Genomic DNA, 23848 nt, shown 5'->3' on the forward strand with positions numbered 1-23848 from the left:
CTCGTATGTAGGCCTATAATTTTCCTTCATTGTCATGCAAGACATTTTTTTATCAGAGATTTAACTGATTATAGCCCTCACACTTAAATATGTTGCCCACTCACCTTGTTCCTTTAACATTAATCGCCACACTGGGAGCACTCTAATCTACCTAGGGCTTCGGTTGGGAAAACTTATCTTTTATTCATTTTTCAAATATTTATTCATTATTTTTTCAATTATTTCCACACTAGTTTTCTGTGTCCTCTGCTTATTCGGTGTAGTTACCTTTATGAATTCTTTACCTTTTGTGCAGTAATGAAATCTCAACTTTCCTTCATTTCTCTCAAGGATGGTCTGAAAAGATGTTGCGAAAATTTTGACACTGTAACCTGTTTTGATCAAACTTGCCTGCATGATGCACCTCCATACAACTTATCTTTCATTCTCAAAAAGAATGTTTCCAATAAATCCATAGACATGTTTAAAAACCTATTTGATCCCTGGACCATATGAATTAGTGTCTGCTTTATAATTTGACCCAGCTCACCCACACATACTCCATCAAGGTTCTTCCTTCTTGATCTACCAGGTTTTGCATAAATGAAATCTCTCAGCTTCTTCTAAAATCTATATCTCTTGGCCATATCAGCCTTAGGATCTGGGTCTGATAGAGTTAAGAATCTTTTCAACAATTCCTAATAATATCCGAGTCTGCCATTTTGGACTCCCTTATCCCCTCCCAACTAATTTACATTCTCAGTAGCAGGATGCATTCTATGATACTTTCCTATTACATACATACATACACCCAAAGACCTTTTTCCTCCATATAAGTGGTACATACATACATACATATACCAAGGCTTTTTCCCCCTTCCAAGGGAGGTAGCCAAAAAGGGAAAGGCATAAAAACACTCCCACCCATTTCATCCCTAAATACACTCCACACCCCTCCCACCCTTCCTCTCATCTGAGCACCTCCTGGATGACGGGTCATCCCTGCACCCTGCCCACCGCCCTGGGTCAGAAGCAGTGTCGCAAGACACAGTACATCCACAGCGAGGCCGCTTCATTTAATCGGCGACCCCCCCTCTCCGTCCCCCTTTGCATATACGAGGACGGGGAGAAATATAAGTGGTAGCCAAATCAAAGCACATACCCACCCTACACATGTTCATTTTCTCTCCTATTTCAACACTTTGTGGATGAAGGTTCATCCTTATCTTCTGCCACACTGTTCGGGGACATCAAGACATAGCAGCACTTGCACAACAAGAATCAACAGCTGGAGGTGGTTTACCCCCACTACTCCATTACGTGGTAACCTTCCTCCCATCATCCATTTGAGAAATATACAGAGAAGACAAGAACATCCCTAAGGGCCATGGCAGTTCTTCATCCATGTACAACCACCCTCCACTCATTCCTGTCTTTTCCACTTTCTTCATTGCCAAAGACTTCCTTTTCCATCCAGTGTTCTCTTCACCCCACATATCCATGTCACTGAGTATGTACCTATATATATTGAAGGCCCTTTCCTGCTATTAAGGGAGGTGGTCTAGGGAGAGCAGTCACATCATATTTTCACATACCAAAAAGCCTCTTCCCCTTTATAAGGTGGGTAGCCATCTAAAGCATAAACCCACCCTTTACCCATTTGCTTTTTCTTTTCTCTTACCTCCTCATGGATGAAGAGCCGTCCCTGAGCCCCACCCACTCCCTGGGTCAAAAGCAGTGCAGTAAGACACAGGGTCTGACAGCCAAAGCTGGTTTACCCCCACCACTTCATTATTTGGCAACCCTCCTTCCTTATCTGCTCACATCATACACAAGTAAAACCTATTTCACATGTGATAATAAAAAACATGTACATGATAGTATATTTATTTAGTTGAATCTTATAATAAAATATCTAGATTTTCAAGCAAATACAGAGAAAGAGAAACTCAAAAAGTGCCAGCATGGGCCTGACTCCAGCACAGCAACAGCTGTACAGAAGCATCACCATCTAACATCTCCACCATCAGCATCATCACATTCAACCAAAAATCATGAAAAAGAGTAATGAAATGTGGACAATTGAAGCAATGGTTGCTTCATGGTGGCTGAACCTAAGGCCTCAGTGATTGTTGCAAGGTAGGAAAGAGGAGAGCATTAAATTAGACATTTCCATTCAAGTCATTATTGATAGGTCGGTCGAATTCTCTCTCCAGAAGTTTATAGTCAATACGTAGTAAAGATGACTGAAATATGTTCTCTTAACTTATTATAAACTAATTGTGCTCCCAACCAAGAGATTGCTGAGCAACCGACCGACTTACTGTAGTACATGTATTCGCTACAGTGGAGGTTAAGTCCCATGTGATACTGGCCCTATTAATATAGTCTTTAGTATGTCCTGTCCAGACTGAAAGAGCCTTTCAAGTCAAGAAATAGATTCTTCATAATGTCATTCACGTATACAGCATTCATTCTTAACTTATCACAAGTCATTACTATGTAGAAGTGGACAAAGCTGCAAAAGAGAGAAGAAAGTGAAAAGCTATCAAAGCTGCATCTGCAAACACTTGTATTTGCAACTGCAAGAGTGGTGGCTACAGTAGGTACATTGAGAATATCTTCCATGTATTGAGTGTTGAGCTTTTGCAATGAAATGTTGCTAAACTGAATGACATGTTTCCTGATGAAATGACAAGACGAGGATGGGCACGTACAATGTTGGTACACCTGGGGACTAAAAGGCACTGACTGGTTGGCATCCAATCACAAACACACAGCAGATGAAACAGGAAAGTGTTAGTTATACCTCAGAGGTGGTGGTGGTGGTAATGGCCTGACACATATATATCGAGCTACAAATGTGTACAGAGCTTGAGTATAACCTACATATCACTTTGTTATCAACATTGAAAGCACCAAAAACATCATTAGTCTCATTAAAAACCTATCAATACACAATACATGCAACAAATAGCAATTTATTAAACATATTCTGTTTTAAGTAATGGTCCAATCTTTTTATGTGCTGCAAATCCTACTTTCCTATCCAGCACTCACAATGAAATTCCACCTCTAAAATCGTGAAGTCACAGAGAAATCAGATATTCAAGAGTTGCATGAAAAGTAGGCGACTGCTTAAGCCTTTTCCAAGAGTTCTTTGACAAAGACAACCCAAACTGGGAAGACGTTAAAGAGTTTGGCACGTGGACAACATTATCGATCCGGAACCAATTTGGGCAGAGTTCAGTTCACATGAAGATAATTTCACTAGGAGCCATGGATCTCCTGCATGAGAGACCTGAGGCAATGGATTAATTACTAATTTCATTTGATTTTGGTGTATGAGCAAATAATTTCTGAAAGCCTCTAAAAAGACAAAAAAGATAAAGCCATGTTATATGACCACCAACAAATGATGCACTGTAATTTGTATTGCTTTAACTTTTAACAAGATCTCCACTTGTCCTCTCCAATCTATCTATTTAGTGATTGAATTTTTACTTTTCTTAACAAGAAGAGCAAAATGGAACTGAATTCTGGCAGTGAAACACTTGATAAACCAAATGGTAACCAAAAATTATAGGACGTGTGCATGCACTGACTGCTTTCAGGCAGATTTCCATTTGCACAACCTATTTACTACAACACTGAATACATTGTTCATGTTACTCTAGGTTCCTGGAGTTGCATATTAGTGGTACATATCCATTGTGAATCAGTGTTTATGAGTAATTGCAGTTATTGCTTAAATCTCTTCTTGGTTGTAAGACATACCCAAACCATGACACTCCTGGGATGTAGTTTTCGACCTAATAGGCTTCAGCAATGTAGTTTTCATTGTAAAAAAGAATGAGAGAAAAGAAATGAGGAAAAAATAGAAAGTGAGGTGGAGACTATGTGCAATATGTAACAAATGAAAAATGTCTTCCATATATTAATGAGTATGCATTCACCTAACTATGGATTACTGGACTAAGGTTGTTCTTAAATTTTCTACCTGTTTGAGTTCTTGCCTCTTGTGTGTGAGATGGTGTCCTGCCATTTCATGAAAAAAATTCTTTCATCACATGTCTGCCTACCTTGCATATAGTTTTCTTGACTCAGGAGAGTTGAGGTTTGAGTATCCTTACAACCAATACACCCAAATTTGACAATTTTCAGTAGATTTTCAATGAGAGGTTTCACATACATTTTGTCCCTGTTTGCCTAAGTGGCTGGTACTGCTGTTTACTAGCATGTCTTGTACTATTACCACAGAGCTGTTGACCAATGCATGGAGTGCTGGTATGACAACTGCTTGTCATATACCATATACTGGTATCAGCTGTGTGCACAATATAGTGACTGGACTATTTGACATGCCACAGTTATGTATTTGCCATGTACCTGGTACAGGTTCCACAGCCATTTACTGTGAATTAGGTACTACTACCAGAACTGTTTGCTATGCACCTGGTACTTGTACCATAGATTTTTTTTTTTTTCCCTAAGTGCCTAGTACTGGTACCAAGGCTGTTTGCGCACCCAACGTAGCCGGATGCCAGCATCCGTACGAATCTTGATAGAAGCAGCTTCTGCAGCACGAACAGTCTCCTTGACGGACTGCATCAGGTTCTGAGCATTGCCAACAAGCATCTCTGTTGCCTCTTGGTCCTCTTCTGAGCCTAAAGTAAATAAACATTGTTAAACAAGTTCCTTATAATAATTCTTGTCACTCCTTCACACTTCAACCCTCTCCCCTATTCAAGCAATACTCTGGCAGCTAATCAACTATTTGAAGCAATAAAACTAAAGTATAAACAAACTGGCTAGTTGACCCTAACTGAAATTGAGAACAAATATTGAGAGCAAAAGTTGCTGGGGTAAAGGCCCATAGAAAAAGAAGTATTTACAAATATGAAGCACAAGAAGAAGTCTGGACTGGCCAGGGTAAAGTTCTAACAGACTGGGAAGAAAAAGAGCACAGTATATGGTTAATTAGGTAAAAAGCAAAACATGTAAATTTTCATTTAGCCCAATATCAGGCAGTGTCACTTAAGTAATCATTCTGGTTATCACCAGGTGATTTTATTCAATGTGGTGGTTCAGGATTAAACATACCTTGATTTAACACTTTATCATAAATGGCACTTAACAGATTACTTTGTCTAGCCTGATGACATCACTCAGCTGTGAGTGTACATGATAAACAGCTGAACATATGCAACTGATTTCCAAATGGGAAATATCAGATGTGAGAGCAAGGAACTGCCTAGTGGCCTTATGATCTCTTGCAGTCTCCACCATTCTCATGTTCTTATGGTAGATCAAGGATAAGGTGGGTGAATGGAACAAATGAGGTCACAGGAACTCTTGGTCAAGTGCAAGAATTGAAAATATGCGTGGATGCTGCAGCGAGTTGAAGAGAATGTATAGACTAAGGTGACCTATGCCATGAAAGGGTTCATGGTGTATAAAATGAAAGTATTGCTGGGATAGAAACGAGGTGTCACTTTGACGTGGTTTAAGCAGGAAGGAGTGAAAGAGAAAAATGTGATGGGAGTAAAAAGGCTGAGGATGTTCCTTTCATATCCTGAACCACCTTGCTTTGTGTATAATTATGTATAAGTTTAAGGGGGTGTAGGTAACTTCTGCCAAATAATGGGTTAAAAAAAATAACTTAAAGAGATGGGAGTCATGAAGAAAGCAACGAATAAGAAATGAAGTGTGGATGTAGTAGGTTTGGCATTTAAATAAACAAATACAAAATAAACTAAGAATATTACAAGAAGAATATGTAAAGGATGAAAAGCTTTAGGAAAGCAAATAAATAAAAATAAAAACAGGATACATAACAGAAGAGAAAAAAGAAATGTTAGGCTGAGGGGACAGTGAAATAGAAGCTGGTGGATAGATGAAACAAGGATCAGTAAAGCTAAAAATGAAATGAAGACTTACACAAATAAAGCAAAGAAGCAGGACAGAACAAGTACATCTGGTGACTGGACAACAATAAAAGTGTGTAAACACCAGACCAGATTTTGTAAATAGTCAAGTGAACACATTCTCACATGACACACTGATTTCATTCTTAACACTGATAATAGGACAAAATGACAATTTTCCACTTGTAATAATAAATGTTCTTGTACCTTGTCATTGTGATATTAGACAGTTTTGCAAGGTTCAGTATATATTATGGACACTTCATAATTTCCAAATCTAAAGTGTCATAGAGCTCATTGTATACATGGGATACAATAAAAATAAACACAGGACTTCAAAATAAATAACATATGGCACAAAAATAGTAGTTCATAAACATAGTGATATACTTAATCATGGTAGTCTGGTGCTTACCCATACTGTTGTGCTTAATTATGGTGCATCTCACACCCAGTGCAAGTTGGTCATGAAGCAACAAATAATATAATTCAATTACATGTCTACCATAACTTCAGTATTACTGCCAACACTAAATAGTATCCATAAAAGATTATAAAAGTTCTTTAATATTGTGCTATTTTTTTCATCTATGGTTTAAGAAAATATTAAAGGTCAATTTCACAACAATACTATTTCAGATTAAAGCTTGACCTTTAAAATTAAATTGACCTAAACTAGTGACACTGTAGACCACATCTCATATTTTCTTCAATCCTTTACAACTAAATATAAATACAAGAAAATTCCATTGTTCAAGCCTATTACAACTATGCACATATGAGTACATTGTACTGTTGTCCTCCTTTTGAATAAAAACCAAGGAAGCAGTAAGGAGGGGAAATGGTCAATAAATTACAGAGAAAGGTAGTAGAAAAGGGGGTAAAAGATCATATATGCCCTTTGAATCTCAAGAGTATACTTTCTCTTGGGCATAAGTATTTTTACTAATAATCCACATCTCCTTTATGAACATGAAACAATACTGTTCTATAAGAATTCTAAATATTCTACTTTATGGATATATATAACTGAGTGTTAATGATTTTGAAAGAACAAGTACACACAAAGTGAATATTAGTTTCAAACACCAAACATTCATTATTTCTTTACCTTTTAAACCAACACACACAATGAATTATTAAAGAAGAATTACTCTTGAGTAATGTTTCTTCTGTAATAAGAAATATCTGCTTGATAGAATTAAAAAGATCAAAATAAAATGAGTCTTAAAATACTCGCAATTTGCATTTCTGCACCATAGCATAAAATAACCAAAATATTTACCTTACACACACAAAGAGCACATGCTTCTCATGCAGTATATTAAATCACTCTGCAGAAATGTATGTTTTCATCATAATATTATTTAATGTATACCTTATCACAGGGGCAAGAAAAAGTGCAATAAAGAAAAATAAACACAGCAACCTCCTGAAGAGGCCAGCAAATGTGGAGCAGTAAACAATCCACTCAAAACTACTGCAACAATTACAATATCAAACACCAGCAACTCAAAAATACCAAACTACCATGCCATTCACTACTTACTCGACCCAATGAGGATCTCTGTAAAGGATGACCCAGCATGCGGAAGGATCAAAAGAAGAGGATACAATATAACATAAAATATCAACAAATATAATATTCCCTCTATACACCAAATCATTTATAAATATAATTTCTACATAAAATAATCAAATATCTTTCAACAGTAAATCTATAAATATAATTTCTACATAAAATAATCAAATATCTTTCAACAGTAAACAAATATCTCAAATTACATAAAAAGAAATTACAAATCAAAAACATTAAAACAAAATAACTGGTTAAAATGGATGTAACATTCTTGGAAAGTACCAGGCAAATGTATTTTCATTCCACATAATTTTCAATCATAGAACAAGTAGGACACAAGCAGTAAGAACAGTGCCAATCAATTGAACTCGGTACGCTCTTCTACTTTTGATAACAGCATAGTTCTGGTGCTTTAACCCGATAACTGCAACATACGTAACTGGGTATGGTCTGAGGCAACAGTGAAATTAAAATTCCTACACTAATCACAATGATATCCAGTGAACCTTGCAATCAAATAGGTCTCCATGCTTTTCTCAATGGATTTTCAATATCTGATACAAGAATCCAGAAAGTTTTGCAGAGATTCATAATAAATGGAGTATTGAAACTTAATAAAAAATAAAAAATAATAATAATCATAAAGAATAAATAATAAGATTCATGTACAGAAATGACTCAGAAACAGTGATGACTATAAACATTCTAGACCCATAAACAGTGCACTTGTCTGCTACAACCAACCCAATGTTTTATATTTTCTCCTTCATTTAAGCAAGCTTCAAGTGATTACAGTAATCCCCTATTTCATGGAAAATTCCACAGCACCATTTCAGTTTTACATAAGCAGGTAACAACAGAAATTAACAGCAAAACAATTGTGGACATATTGGAAGAAGATAGAAAAATTTGTAGAACACTAAGAGGAGCTTACAGAGAACCTGAAGAATTAATCAAATCATCATCAGAAAATTAAATTCAAGACAACAAAAGTTTTTCCTAAAATTGTATTGGACATCAGTATGATAAATTTCATGGCTATCTCTACCTACAAAATCAAATTCAAGTACTTCATGATCATTCTTACCTATGAATAATATTTACTTTAACATGTCAATAATACTAGATTCTTTGGTTAGCAACATGTCCCATTTTGCTGGATTGTCTTGTCTTCTTGTATCACTTCCCTGACCCTTTGGATCATTGCATATCCATTACAACATTTAACATAGTGTTACCCCTGGAATTTTCATTATCACGTGTTTCCCATTCCTCCCTATTCACCTTACAATTCAAATCTCCCACTAGGATCATACAAATTTCTCCAATAATTTTCCTGAGAAAATACTAAATGATGAGGATGATGATGATGATATGGTTTAACATCACAAACTCCTATCATCGGAAGGCTAGGACTAAATGATGATGATGATATAGTTTAACATCACAAACTCCCCCCTATTGGAATGCTACGATGATGCCCCTTACTGAGGACTTTGTAGCGTGGAATTTAATGAACCGTGCCCTTGGTTCAACTTTGCTAGCGGCAGGGTTCAAACTGCCATCCCCTTGACCTTTGCCACAAGTAGCAACACCCCAACCCACTCAGCCAGCGAGCTTCCCTAGGACTAAAAAAAAAGCAATAAAATAACAAATAGAGAAATATAAGGGAGTGCTGATGAACACATTTTCTTATTCATGTGGGGGACCTCAGAACTAGCACCTCATGTAATACAAGGGATTACTGTATTTCACTATTTGACGCTTATCATGTTCGCCTTACATCTTAGATAAAAATTTTGTCAAATATTTTAATTGCTTTCCTATTTTGCACCAAAGGAAGGTTTATATTTCCTAACTGCAGTTTTCGGGTTAAGACAAGATTTTCAGCAAGCTGCAAAGGTGGAAATTTGGTTTATGAATTATTTTTCATGCCATTAACAGTGCTTTAATTAATACACACCAAGGTTTTGGCAAAATGGTGGTAACAGGGTAACAACACTGAACCCCTTTGCAAGAAAAAAAAATGCAAAACAGTTTTGGTTTAAATAAAGCCATAGTAGATATAACATATGCTAAAACCAAAAATTTGAATAAAGCATTTTTCTTAGTATCAAAATATTTATGCTAAAAATCTTCAGTGCCAAAACATCAGTATTAGAATGAAGTCAAAAAGTATAAAAAAATCTTTATGAAGAAGTCATTCAATTATCATAAATATATATCTAGAACTTGAGGAGAACTTCCTGGTCAACTACTATAGCTTTATTTATCCAAAACAGAATACATTCAAATGCAATTCATTTTTGTGGTTACTGCTTATCTTGTGGCAATCATGAGGGGACTGAAAACCAGTCTACCCATTCCTCACTTCCCCTCCTAATTACCACAAGTTGGATTAGGGCTTAGCTCATGTCATGCATTTTTGTACAACGCTACTTGCATAACACGGTTCTCTTCATAACAAAATCTGGGTACTTTTAACTCAATCAAGCACTTCTCCATCAGATATCACACATTTAAATGAGATGTCAAAAAGGATTTATATCATTATTATTATATATCTTTTCTTATGTTTGGGGTGCAGGGAAACATCACCTCTGAAGATGAAGTACAAAGTGTAATCTGAGACAATGTCATAATTGCAATATGGATACATCAGTGGCAAAAACAAAATAAAAAAGCCTACAATCAATTAATGCGTTGCCCCTGGTCTTTCTTGCAGAAGACCTGTAGCCTTCAGGTAACCGGCAACAACCTCAATAGCAATTACCAAAAGCCTACAATTATCAATAATCAAAGTCATACTATGTATACTTATACACAAACACAAAATACATGTATAGATGTTCCATCTAACCCTTTACCACTATGAAGAATGGATAACCTAATTGATACAATACACATATACACACAAACAAGCATGCCAGTATTATATACATTAGACAACTGATCATATGGCTCACTGAGTCCAAGGTATCTATGAGTCCAAGGTATCTATGATGGATTTTACAATACTTCTTCATGTTCCAGAGTTTATTGCCAATTTCTGCTATGGATGGAAGGATAGACTGAAGCCATTGGTGGTGGAGTTTGGGGGGATATGTGAGAGGAGAAAGTAAAGTGAGTAGATTTACAAAAGGTAATAAAGATGGTTGGTTGTAGGAGAGTTTAAAGGCTGAAAGAAGTGGAGGGGTTTGTATTTCGGGTCTCATGGAGTATGGAATGGATGAGTGGGGGTGGGAGTGAATTATAGTGTGAGAGAAGCAAGTAAATGTCCATGAGGGTATGAACTGTCATAAGGAACAGGTATTTGGGAAGGACAAAAAAGGAAGACTACAGGAGAATGACTGTGCCCTTAGCAATGTATGGAACTTAGATTTGGAATTTGAATAATTATTGCCTTGAGTTTTACTAACTGGAAATATGCAGCTATATAGTGGCTGGAGATGATCCTGAGACCCTTCTATAGATATCTTTCTACGGAAAAGAAAGAAAAAAAAAAGTACTATCTGTGTTGTAATAATGTGAGACTTTCTACGTCACCAGCTGAAAGTAAAAGTAAGAAAAGGAAGAAGCAGTCACCAGTTATCAGCTCTCCATATGTGAAAAGGTGGGTGAAATACAACTGAAACTGACAGAGAGAGATCTTGCAAAGTTCAGTCCAAAAACTTCCATCCACTGACTGAAATTCAAGTAATAAATGATCACCTTTTCCTGGGGCATACACACTTCAGCAAGGCAATACAAGGTTCTTAAGTAAATAGCCTGTCCAGTCTTACTGGAGTGTCCTCTTTTGTAAATTATGTCACTTATACACTGGGTCATTGTATCATTCATTATAATATCTAACAAACTATTATCCCAAAAATGCTTCTTACCACATACTTCCCATTCTTCCCAATTCACTTCCTTACAATTGAAGTCTCCCAATTTGTTTATGTAATCAATTTGAACAATCATTTCCCTTAGGTGGAAAAATATGTTGTCTGAAAACATTTATCTAAATTTATTCCTAGCCACCCTTCCCCTTCTTTTGTCTACTTTTCAGATTTATTACCTCAGCCTTACATTTGTTTGATATCCATTCATCCACCATTATATAGTTTTCCCCAACCATCATCACCCCAACTATTTCATAAGTTTCCAGACTGTGTAGCCACCATTCCTTAGCTATAGATCCACAGTTCTTGTTAGTTTGGTCTCTACTAAGTACAATATATAAAGCTTATCTATCCTCAAGTAGTTGTTCATTGTAGTGAAATATATGTATCTTTACAAAGTAATACAAATTCCAACACACTGATAAAGATGCATGAGAATCAAATTTTGCTGGTTCCTGTGACATTTAGCGTGTTAGAAAAAAGTGGTAAATTTAGTTTTGGCTTCTCCTAAATGTTACTTGGCTACTGCTTTACTCTTGAAAGATGAGAAATCTCTCTGGAAAAGTGGTCAACTTGTGCAGTACATTACTTTCTTGAAACCTGACTTCAACCTAGGATAAATATCTGTGTTCTACAACACATGCATAATATTTCTACTAAAACAAATAGAAATACATAAATCAGAAAGGCCTTGACTACAGGAATTTCAAACATGCTTTATAATGGAAATTACAGGAGTTTTGTTACTTTCTACAGATTTTTTCTGACAATTGTCTCAGATTCCACAACTACTACTACAGCTACGGTGTACATATTGGGTCTTAGCACTGGTGGGATACAATACGTGCTAAGAGAAGTGAAGGGTACATCAACTGGAGGTGAAATGGTCATTAAAATTATATATGATTGGGTCATTCACTGAAAGACATCCAACCATTCAATCCAATCTATCAAGAAAGTGACGCATCAACCAATGAGAGTAATTACCCAGCTCAGACTCTCGCCGTGGGAAGCACTCTGCATGTTTGGGACCAAGAATGGAAGGAAAAGATAAAAAACACATTTCAAACTGGTCCACAATGCTGTCAGATGCTTCACATGCATCTTCTTTCCGTCAGGCCAAATGCTTGTATTAAAATCTGTTTATGATTAAAGGTAGGTCTGCTACATAAAGGCATATGGTACATATACACGGGTGTCTGGTGGAAGTCCTTTGTAAGCACATGGTTGCCATTCCACACAGATTTGAGTTTTGTCCTGGACGTTCCACATTAAAATGAGAACCGTACAAACTGAGTGTTGTCTGAGACATTGCACATAATTGAGAAAGTCATTCACTTCTGACATCCTGGCAACCAGAGGTAGTTCTGTGTTTTACACAAATCTCATATTCACGTTAGAAATAAATAAACAAAAATAAATATACAATGTACTTGTGCATATTCATACAGGTTACATATGATCAATGAACAACTATAATTTGCAAAATTGTCTATACTGTTTAATGTGAATATTAAAGAATTGTATAAAACACAAAAACTGAAACACATGTCAAAGAATGTCTTAACTTTTTGTAAATACTGGTATCTGTATCTAAACAAAGCAGAAAGAAGGTTAAACACTGTTATAGTAGCACGAACACATCTATGTGCAAAACTAGATCTAAAATGATTATGAACATAAAGAATGATTCTAATGAAACCTAATGAAATAAGAAAAATTCAGTTAAAGAATGCCAGTTTCTATACAGCCCTTAAATCAGTCAATGTTAATATCTGCCTTAGGAAACTATACATTAAATTGATACTAAAGCCTTTTCATATTATAAGTATGAAACTAAAGCATTCTGTACATACTATCTACATAACTTAAACAAAAAAATAATTCCTACAATATAATCATATACAGTATAAAATTTGCAAGTGTTCAACTTCCATAATAATAATAAAAAGGTATAAACAAAGCAACCATTCACATTACCTTGTGCACCAAGCATTGTTGCTTTAACAGTCGAAAGAATCTTGAGTTGGGTACCAATGGTCGGAATTCTTTCACATACTTGAAGAAGGCTCTAAAAATGGGGGTGAAAGAAATCACATAAGTTAATTAACATACATATACCAAAGGCTTTTCCCTTACAAGGGAGGTAGCCATAAAACAAAGGCATAAAAACCACTCCCACCCATTTCATTCTCACATACTCCACACCCATCCACCCCTTTCCCTCCCTCTTATCTTGGCTCCTCCTGGAGCCGAGATAACTGTTAATTAACAAATAGCTAATAACCTTGATCATAGTCAAGCACATCCTAGGCTGAGCCCCTATCTATTTATACACTAAAAGAATTCTTCCCCTTGTGAGGGAGGTATCCATTCAAGGTATGCACCCACCCTTCACCCAAGAATGCTAAGCAAGGGTTTGGAGTTGGTAAATGGGAGTGGAGTGAGTGAGCCAGTTGTTGTTTGCAGATGACACTGCAAGTAGATTAGATGAAGGATTGACTGAAGTAGTTGAAGGTGAAGTTTAGTTGGGTATGTTTGAGGAAAAAGGTGATAAGATGTACAAGAGTTAAGGGTGGTAGTAGGTTTTGTGGCGAGTTTAGAGGGTAAGACCTTAGATCAGTAGTTCCCAAACTTTTTTCTGTCATTTCTCCCTACGATCAGTTCGACCATCTAGATTTCCCCCTTCATGGCAAAACACAATATGACTATTTACTAACTTCCTTTAAAAATGTACAAATATACTGATAAACATATAGTTACATAACTACAAAGTAATGTACACATTCGTAAAATTCTACAAAGACCCACTGTGTTGGATATCGTCTCCTTCATTTCTTCTTATCCAACACAGTGGGTCTTTGTTGAATATGGTTACATAATAAACTATACCACCCATCTACAACAGGCATACTCTCTCTCAGGTATGAGAAAATCCATCTGAGATATTTCTTTTTATTGCTACTAGGCAGTGTGATTATTTCCCCCCCTGGTAGTTTCACATTTCCCCCCAGAGTGAAATTTCCCCCAGTTTGGGAAATGCTGCTCTAAGTAAAGTGAAGCTCTATGCACAGAAACATGGAATTTGAAGAAAACTGAAAGGGGGAAAAGGATATTTTGGTATATGTATATGTATGTATCTTCAATCTAGTAAATGGTGAAATCTAGCTAGATTTAGCCCCAACTGGACAGTAAAGTTTTACTTATTTTGGCTGTCACAAGACAATGATATCTAAATATAAATTTATCATCTACCAAGCACAACATGAACTTACTGTTCTCATCCTTCTATCTGTGCATTCCCTCGCAAGTTCCTTGGCCAGTCTGGTTACTTCTTCTGAGGCTTCAGCAATGGCCTTGGCACAAGCAATAAGGTCCTTCTTTGTGCCACCTTCTCCTCTCACCAACTGTGATAGTCTCGCCATAAGCAGGGCCATTTTCTTGGCAGCAGCAATAATTTCGTTATCACGAGACGACCACTGCTTCACCTCTTGATGAAGACCATGAGCAGCCATCTAAAGAAATAAAAGTTTGTTAGTTTTAATTCAATATTACAAGAGTGAATTCCAAGCAGCCTTTTTTCTCAATTAAAATATCCACATGATTTAAATAGTTTCTACACATACCAGTAATATATGGACTTCATATTTTTCTTTCCTAAACAATGTTACTAATCTCAATTCATAACCTTACTTGCTTACTATTATTAAGTCAACATTAATACATACTGTTTACATAGCGAGGTGAATTCACAAACGCTTATTATCAGTAGTGCCTGACTGATTGAATATAGATTCAATGTTCTGTTTTGTTTTCCCCTTGAAAGGGGAAAAAATAATTTAGGTATATGTATATATGCACTTATTCTACTACAGTACATTAGTTGTTTAGTGAAAAGTGCATGATGAAAATTGATGGATTAAAATATATCCCCTTAAACAACTCGTTATATATATATATATATATATATATATATATATGTGTATATAGATATATATATATATATATATATTTTTTTTTTTTTCACAGGGGTTCCTTGAAACATGCTATTCATTTTAAAGGTTACGCAAAGGTAAAAAGGTTGAGAAACACTGCCCTAGACTGTCTGGCCAAGCAATTCCATCTTCCTGAGGGACACCATGCAGTGGCGATTCTAGGACTATGAAAGTGGGAGGGCCAGCTGGAAAACTGGGGGGGCCATGGCCCTTCCAGCCCCCCCCCCCCCAAATCGCCACTGCGTGTGATGCCATGATGCGGTCGGTACCGCAGTAGTATTTACCAAGGTGTATATATATATGTATATATTAATGTATATATATATATATATATATATATATAAAATTTAAAAATAGGATATGCAAAATGCAAAAGAACAGGGGGGCCAACCTGGGGGCCAGCTGAAAAACTGGGGGGGCATGGCCCTCCCAGGCCCCCCCTAGAATCACCACTGACACCATGGCTGGAACAGGATTTTCCCACAAATCCTTTATTAAGTGTATATGCATCAGTTTTTTTGCATGTAAACATACCATGATTGGTTGGTTGGGCTGAGGAGCCTGGCTGAACATCGTTTCATCCTCATCATCCGTCTCTGGTGGTGGGGGCCTTGGTGGTGCCTGTTCACTGCCCGGCAGTGGTGGACGGGGTGGCGCTTGCTGGTCAGCTGTTTGACCAAACATTACCATTAAAACACGCACAAATTTATGAAAACACCTACACTGGCTTCCAGGGAAGAACTGCGGGGAAAGGTATGGATTGCTGCAAAGGTTAAGAGGCCGGCAAAACTGCTTAAAGGTTAGCCTCTTCTTATTGCATATTAATACAAAGCTTCAGTTTCAAAATAATTATTAACTATATCTGATGTAAATGTGATCAATATAAACAAGCCTGAAATCCCTTTAATAACAAAAAGATATTTACAGTTTTGTCTTAATTTGTAAGTATTTCTAAGTAAAACTCTAACAATTACCACATTTCTACGATATGATGCACCAACTATCACAAATGTATGCTCTTCATGCTAAATGACACTAAAAAGCTTTGGACAAACAGCAACATGCATAATCATCAATTCCACATGCATTTCTCAAAATGCTTGCCCTCTATGACAACAAGATCTACAAGCATGCACGCCAAAGCACATAAGATATTTTGCATATACATGACTTAATTAAGTCCTACATGTTTGAGTCATGCTAACATTTATGTAGAGCCACAGTGAAAGGGCAAAGTAATAAAAAGCATAAAAAGATATTCTGGCCAGAACATAATTTTGGCAAACCTCAACAGTAGTATCCAATTCTTTAAATATACTGTGGGTTCACCAGCCATGTCCACTAGAGAGTACATCCTTATTCATATATCAATACTTATCTCTGCTGAGATATTTTGTAACACTAGGTCAACATAGATATGTTGAGAAAGGCCCTCATGATGTACCTCTGTATACCACATCCACAAAAACACAATAGCACTTCATTTCTCATGCAGGGGTGGGTAAATCTACACACTGAAATCCACCCAATCTGACACAGCCACATGACAACAAATCTCAAAAGACACTTTCACATAGTTTCTGCACATGATGTGTCATGAGCCCATTCAGCTTACGCCCTGTTTACACTGTCAGTTTCCACTGTGAGTTTTTGCACCTCAAAGAAAATATGTACATTCAAACTATGTAATGAATAAAGTATCATTCTATCCATACTAATATTTTCTATTTATTTAGCTAAGCTACCCCTCTTATAATAAAGAAGAGGCTTTATTGTATATAGATTAACTGTCTAGTCAATCCCACATGGGTAATCTTTGCCAAGGTTTTATGCAGCCAATACTTTACGAACTTTATTAACACTATGTACAAGGGTCATGCAGCATTCTTTTAAGATTAGGAAAACTAATCTACTTTTTTTTTTTTTTTTTTTATTCTACTATCCCTCTTTTCTGCTACTCTCCTAAAATCTCTCCCTTACTAATCTTATGATTTCACCTCTTCATTTTCCAATAGTGTACTGCGGCTGGAGACAAAACAAATGCCACTGTGTCCCCCTGTATGTCATTAAAGATAACTACAAGTAAATGGGGAGTAACAAAAGTACTATGAACCCTTTTCTTTGTATTTTTTTCCCACAGAGTCTAGGCAAAGGTATGCTTTAACTCAGCCAACCCCCCTATATGGGAGTTTAAGTCACATGTATTTATATGTTTAGCCAAACACAATTATGAAACTGACAGTGGAATGCGACAGGAAGACATGGGTTTACACCAGGCACACAACACTGAAAGCTTAAAATAACAACAGACAAAACCACATGAAAAAATTAAGCACAATCAACAGATTACATTTCACAGGAGAGTGATCACTACAAATTCTTCGGACAACTCATTGCAAAGCTTAAAGCATGTAATCATAACAGAACCTAATAATTTCCATGGTGCTTATACCTGTATTACCAAAATCACGTAATTTTTTCACTGTTCAACTATTGTCCTCACTTGCATTGAAGATGATCTAACATACCAGACAATCCATCCAAACTTATCACACCCTTTCACTTGCTTTCAGACAAAAAACAGTGTCAGCATAACCATAATCACTTATAATTTCATCAACTAGTATCCCTTCCCCTCTAAAAATCCGTGTTTATCATGTAGTCATACTATTTTCATTCAATCTATCAGGGATACCAGTCTTTCCTGAAAACTTTGTCAACCTCCTCATCATTGTATTATATTTAATTAAGTATTTTCTGACCTATGCCAATTGATTCTCTTCTGTTGAGGGCTGGACTCTTGGCTGAAGAAGTCTTAAAAATTTATATATATATATATATATATATATATATATATATATATATATATATATATATATATATATATATATATATATATATATATATATATATATATATATATATATATCTAGTACCAAATCTACATAGCAAAAGTATGCCACTTTGTTGATAAGGAGGTTGATCAGCATTGTTTTCATATCAACCAACCTCTCACCCATTTCCCAAAACAAGTTCCTCACAAACACATCTTCACAAGAGCTGAGACATTTTAACCAATCAGAAATAGTCCCCATACTTCCCTTTTCTTCTCTTGCACTAAAGACAAAGTAATTCTAGTTAATGTCCTCTCAACTACCACCGAGTCTTCAGCAGCCATTAGCCAGGGAAATGGACTCCGACTGTTCCATTTGTAGTTTTGATGGTTATGTGAGTATCGATCAATACTTACACTTATTATATCATCATGCAGCTCATCAGATTTTGTGAGATAATTCCATTATCTAGCAAGACTTGATAATTCTACCCTGATAATTCTTTTTTATACTTCCATTCACTGTTACCATTATTCCTAAACTGTCTTGCTTTTCCTCACACTATATACCTTTTGTAATCTTTCTTCATCTAGTTCCCTTTGTATTTCCACTCTCTTGATGCTCTCCTTTACTTTCAACATAAATGTATTCAACTTTTGCTCTCTCATCATTTCCACACCCATATCTTTTCTACTTTCCTGTAACCCATACAAACATTCTTGCACCAGTTTCCAATAGTTTTAATTTCTTTTTTACATAAATCTATAATGTTGGATTCTGGCTGTTAATTCTGAATGTGTGTTTTGATGTGAATTCTGCACATATGCACATGTACAATTTTGTATAAATACTTATCTATATCCATGCTAGACGCTACAAAAAGCGAACCAAGATGCAAATGAGATACCGGTATACAAATGTTGTAGCAGAGCGTAGGCTCTACACTGGTTTTCTTTTCAGCATCGAATACAATATACAAAAAGTTCTCTTGGGCCAATCGCCAAGCAGGAAAGTAGATAAATCTACATGCACTAACAATAAAGGGATCTCAAGTGAAGTCAAAGAAGAAGAGGAAGATGGCACGTGCCCAACCTACAGTATCTCGAATCTAAGCACCGTATATGGAGTCATTCTGAGTTGTTGTTACACTTGGACTACTATGCTATTTCCTATCATAATAATTCCTTTCAATGTAAACAGCCATGTACTTCATATTACTTAGCAAATATGAGTACGATGATCATGTTAAAAGGTTTATGATAGAATACATCTGTAGCCAAGAGTAAGTACATCTCTCCACTACTGTATCTAAATTTGGAAAAGATATAATTGCCCAGTGGGAGGGGTCATTATACATGGGTGAGATCATGGGCATTTTTTTTTTTTTTTTGTCTCTCTCTCCCTTTCCCTAGCTGATGGGTGCTTTACATTTAATGTTTGATGAGATGATTTTATTCTTCTCAAGAGAGGTTTCAGAACCAGGATTCTCCTCTTGGCTAAAGACAAGGTCATTTACCATTAACCTTAATAAAACTTATAAAAAGGCCAGTGGACATTAAGAGATTAATGCAGAAATAATCCTTCTCCCTCTTGACTTGCCACTACTGCTCCATGATTCCATCCTATGTATCCTACAGGCCATATTCTTAAAACTAAGGCCAAGAAGTCTCCTACTCTGTCAAAGTGCAATCAGTTTGTAGCCCTGATTTTTTTTTTTTTTTTTTTTTTTTTTTTTTTTTTTAATTCTTCAGTGGATTTAATAACACAATAAATTTCATTGGACATTACTGGTACAGAAAAATTCTTCTTAATTAAGTTTCCATCATTTTTATCATATAAGTTGTGAGAAAAGATAATGAGGTGAACTAACACCTGTACTACTTCCTCTCAGGGCTACCAACCAATTTGTCAGAGGGCAGGAGAGTTCCTTTCCTTAAATCTAAAAATGAGGCCCCCAAGTCTACAGGTAAAGGTGCTGCATACAAGATAGATAGCCTTTTGGGCATTTCAACATTCGAACAAGTACACTTTTGTACTCTGCACCTCTGCTGTAGTACTCTCTGCCTCTCCCTGGGTCATCTGTGAATCCCTCATATAAACCCTCCGAGGAACCCCCTGAGGAGCAAGTTGCCAGGAACATCGGGGAAGTCATGGGAGGGGATGGGAAGCAACAAAATAAAAATTGTATATAAAAATTCACCAATATGGTAATGAACATTTAAAAAATCTGATCAACAAAATAAATGCTTGGGGTGAACAATCTTCATGAGATAGTATCTCATTCAAAAGTATATTCATTATTTTCAACAGCAAATTAACTTGAAAAATATATTCTTAAATAAAAATTGCATGCTGTATTGCTGGACGACTAAAGAAAACGGAATAAAGAAGCTAAATGAGTACCTCTGCCCTGAGAAGGCATTGCGGACAACTGTCCAGCATCCACAGACTTGACTCCAGAATATGGACTTGATCTCTCAAGGGAGTTATATGGGGAGAAGTTTCTGTCATTGCCAACTGCACAAATAAACCGATGTAAGATAAAAAAAAGATATATATATATAAATAAATGAATAAATAACAAAAAGAAGAAGAACAAAATCAAAACTTCGTCACAAGATACTAAATTTCTAGATGACCACTTAAAACATACCACAACTATTGTCCACAAAATAACTAACCAAATAACCTACAAGTTTGAGATGATGACACATATGTACCACAAAACGGCTAAAAAGCTACCTCTGTTTACAAAGCTGTTACTGTGGGGATGTGCAGCTGCCCCCAAGCCGTTACTGCTGTGTCCTGAAATATAGGCAGCCTTGGTATGAGAGGCCACGTCATGTAAAGGTGGCAGCTGCGACTCTCATCATGATGTACCACACCGTAAGCATTGAGAGCTACAGAATGCAAATGAACATGATCCATGCTGACAGTATGGGATGGAGTGAATCTCGAGTTTATTCAAAACATTCTGTTGACTACTTTCTTCATTTAATTGATGAATGAAATTGGTATCAAATTGTTGTGAATAAACTTTAAATGATTTCACTTTCGTCATTGTCATCTTTCCAATATCGGAAGAGATGACCTGAGATTCCAGAAGAGCTGCCACAAAGTACACAAGTGCAACACAGACTGAGACAGTCTTCTTCAGCTACCTCAACATAACTTGTGTTATCCCCTATTATTTCTATTAAACCTCCTAATCATTACAAATTTGTTCTTTTCACATTAAACAAATATTCTTAGTGACCTGTTCACTTTACTGTTCTATGCTTATTTAGCCCCTGCAACACAAAGACCCATTTCTAGATTTTGTTCTGGCACTGGCTAGAGCAAAATCTACAAAGTACAACTGTTGTCAAAAGGCTAAGAACACTTCAGTATTCAAGAAGGGATCACATGGACTATCCATTCATGTCATATTCAAACAAGTGACCTTAGATACATTGAATCATATGAGTAGTTTAAGCATATTGAGGATAATAGTAGATTACAGATCCATATTTGTAGGTCCATGTACATTGTCTGAAAATTATCCAATACAGCACATATTGTAGAAGGTTGATAAACATAGTAAGACAAATTGTATATATATACAGCTCTGATCTCTATAACCCTATTAAGTTGTAAATTATATTTTAACATGTATAAGTGATACAAACCCTTCTGTATGGGACTTTTCTTTTATTCTAATACCAAACAGTTATATTTAGCTCTATGACACTCCATCAGAAGCAAAGGAGTTAAATCCCATCTATGCTAGTGGATATCTGATGTTTTATATTCCAACAAATACCAGAGTATTCCAATCAGCTGAGTTGTACCCAATGGGTACCAAATGGGGATAATAAACTATATCCAATTTAAATGCTATGTGATGATGATGGTGATGATGATGATGATGATTCTGTTAAATGCAGAAAACTCCTCTAACAGGAGACTAAAACAGTGCCCCTTACAGAGGACTTTGTAGCATGGAATTGAATAAACCATGACCTTGGTCCAACTTGCTGGCAGCAGGGTATGAACTGCTGTCACCTCAACCTACCCCATTAATAGCAACATGGTCTTAAAATGAAGTGTTGAATAATGGAGGATTTGGAGATATAAGGAAGGAGGTCAGTTGGAGGTCCACAGGGACCATGGGAAAAACACTGTGATAGGGTAATGGAGGTGTTCAGAATACAGGAAGTTTTAGCACTGAATGGAACAAGTTGGAGGTTTATTGCAAGTCCAACCCCAAGCACAGGAAGATATGGATTATAAATAAAGAAGAAAGAGAAGAAAATTAATCAATATAAAAGAAAAGAAAAAAAAAGAAAAAGAAAGAAAAGGAAAAAAGAAAAAATGAAGAAAGAAAAAGAAAGAAAAGGAAGAAAGAAAAGAGGAAGAAAGAAAAAATAAAGAAAGAAAAAAATGGTGGCATATCATTTGGAGTCTATTTTGAAAATATATATTCTGGGTAATGCTGTATATAATTACAATTGATCATTACCATATTTATGCTGATTCTCAGCATTGGAAGGACATTTTCTGAGAAAGAACTGTTTTGTACTGCCATATAATCCCCTCTAATCAACTGTATCATGTTTGAAAAATGATAAATTCTGAAACAACCACTGACTGATGCCTAATACATAATAACAAAGTGCAAATAATTTTCATTATCAAATTCAAATAAATAAAATGACAGATAATTTGCTGCAGCACTAAATTACATGATAATCATTTGTTTACAAATTGCGCAGTCCAAAAAGCAATATGAGGCAGCCGCCCAGCCATTCCCAGCCACCATTTGTTTGCATCGCAAAGCACAAAATATCACACAAGGAGACCAAGAAAATCAAATCAAAAGCAAACCTCATCAAGTTCGTATTACTCTATTCTTTTGTTACTTACCCTGTAGGTCTCCATAATAATATGGTGCTTGCACAAAAGAAATTCACCCTGGATAGTAATACAACCATGACCTATGATAAATCAAGCTTTTTGTGTATTCTAACTGTGGATCTACAAGAACTTTGTATCTTGAACAGGAGCACCATTTTAATCACTGGGCTGGGATGGCTTGTCTCACACCATTTAGAATAACGGAGTGTAAAGCACATAATGTTACCATTTAAAAACCAATACCCCTGTTAGTGCAAAAAAGCAATGGTGTTACAATACCTTCTCCCAAAGCTTGTTATATACAGTTCAAAATGTTAGGGTTATACACAGAAACCCAGCAGCAACACCAAAATAAAAGTCATCAAACAATATACAGTTTACATCAATTTCTGTCAAATATCTAAATACCGAGTGATTCCTAGCCAGATGTTTCTGTCTAGAGTAAATTTGCTTATAATGTTAAACAGTAAACATCTAGAAAGTGTCTACATAGATATAACTTCCTTCACTATTGTCCCTACAGTTGACCATGGTCTCTGTATGTATCATGTACATTATGTCGTAAACAATCGAACTTGGGAAGCTGAGAAATGCACATTTATTTATCATAATATGAAGCAATGGCATCTGGAATATGAGCAATGCATTCCTTTATTCATGAGCAGACCATACTCAAAATATTTTATATGACTCCTTGAGAGTCATGAAATGCAATGCCAACTTGCATTTTCTTCTGCTGTGTGTGTGTACAATT

At 36.1% G+C, this 23848-nt stretch overlaps 1 protein-coding gene across 16 annotated transcripts in view; it reads right to left on the reverse strand.

Annotated features, from left to right (window-relative positions):
- Positions 1-1852: 1852 nt before the first annotated feature.
- The window catches only part of Vinc (vinculin), a 58498-nt gene continuing 36502 nt past the window's right edge, over positions 1853-23848 (reverse strand). For 3 of the 16 annotated variants that reach the window (XM_076183618.1, XM_076183613.1, XM_076183608.1), the window contains 9 exons: positions 20941-21003; positions 20602-20715; positions 20242-20313; positions 15899-16032; positions 14645-14884; positions 13350-13440; positions 12357-12386; positions 7456-7473; positions 1853-4646 (listed from right to left, as the gene is read on the reverse strand). In XM_076183618.1, the coding sequence (XP_076039733.1) occupies positions 4477-4646; positions 7456-7473; positions 12357-12386; positions 13350-13440; positions 14645-14884; positions 15899-16032; positions 20242-20313; positions 20602-20715; positions 20941-21003 (932 nt within the window). In that variant the 3' untranslated portion in view covers positions 1853-4476. The remainder of the gene's footprint in view (positions 4647-7455; positions 7474-12356; positions 12387-13349; positions 13441-14644; positions 14885-15898; positions 16033-20241; positions 20314-20601; positions 20716-20940; positions 21004-23848) is intronic. The other 13 variants (XM_076183620.1, XM_076183614.1, XM_076183621.1 and 10 more) reach the window with 8 other exon arrangements.

This window comes from Oratosquilla oratoria, chromosome 4 (assembly GCF_046742065.1).
Source record: "Oratosquilla oratoria isolate Oo_2021 chromosome 4, ASM4674206v1, whole genome shotgun sequence".
Lineage (NCBI taxonomy): Eukaryota > Metazoa > Arthropoda > Malacostraca > Stomatopoda > Squillidae > Oratosquilla > Oratosquilla oratoria.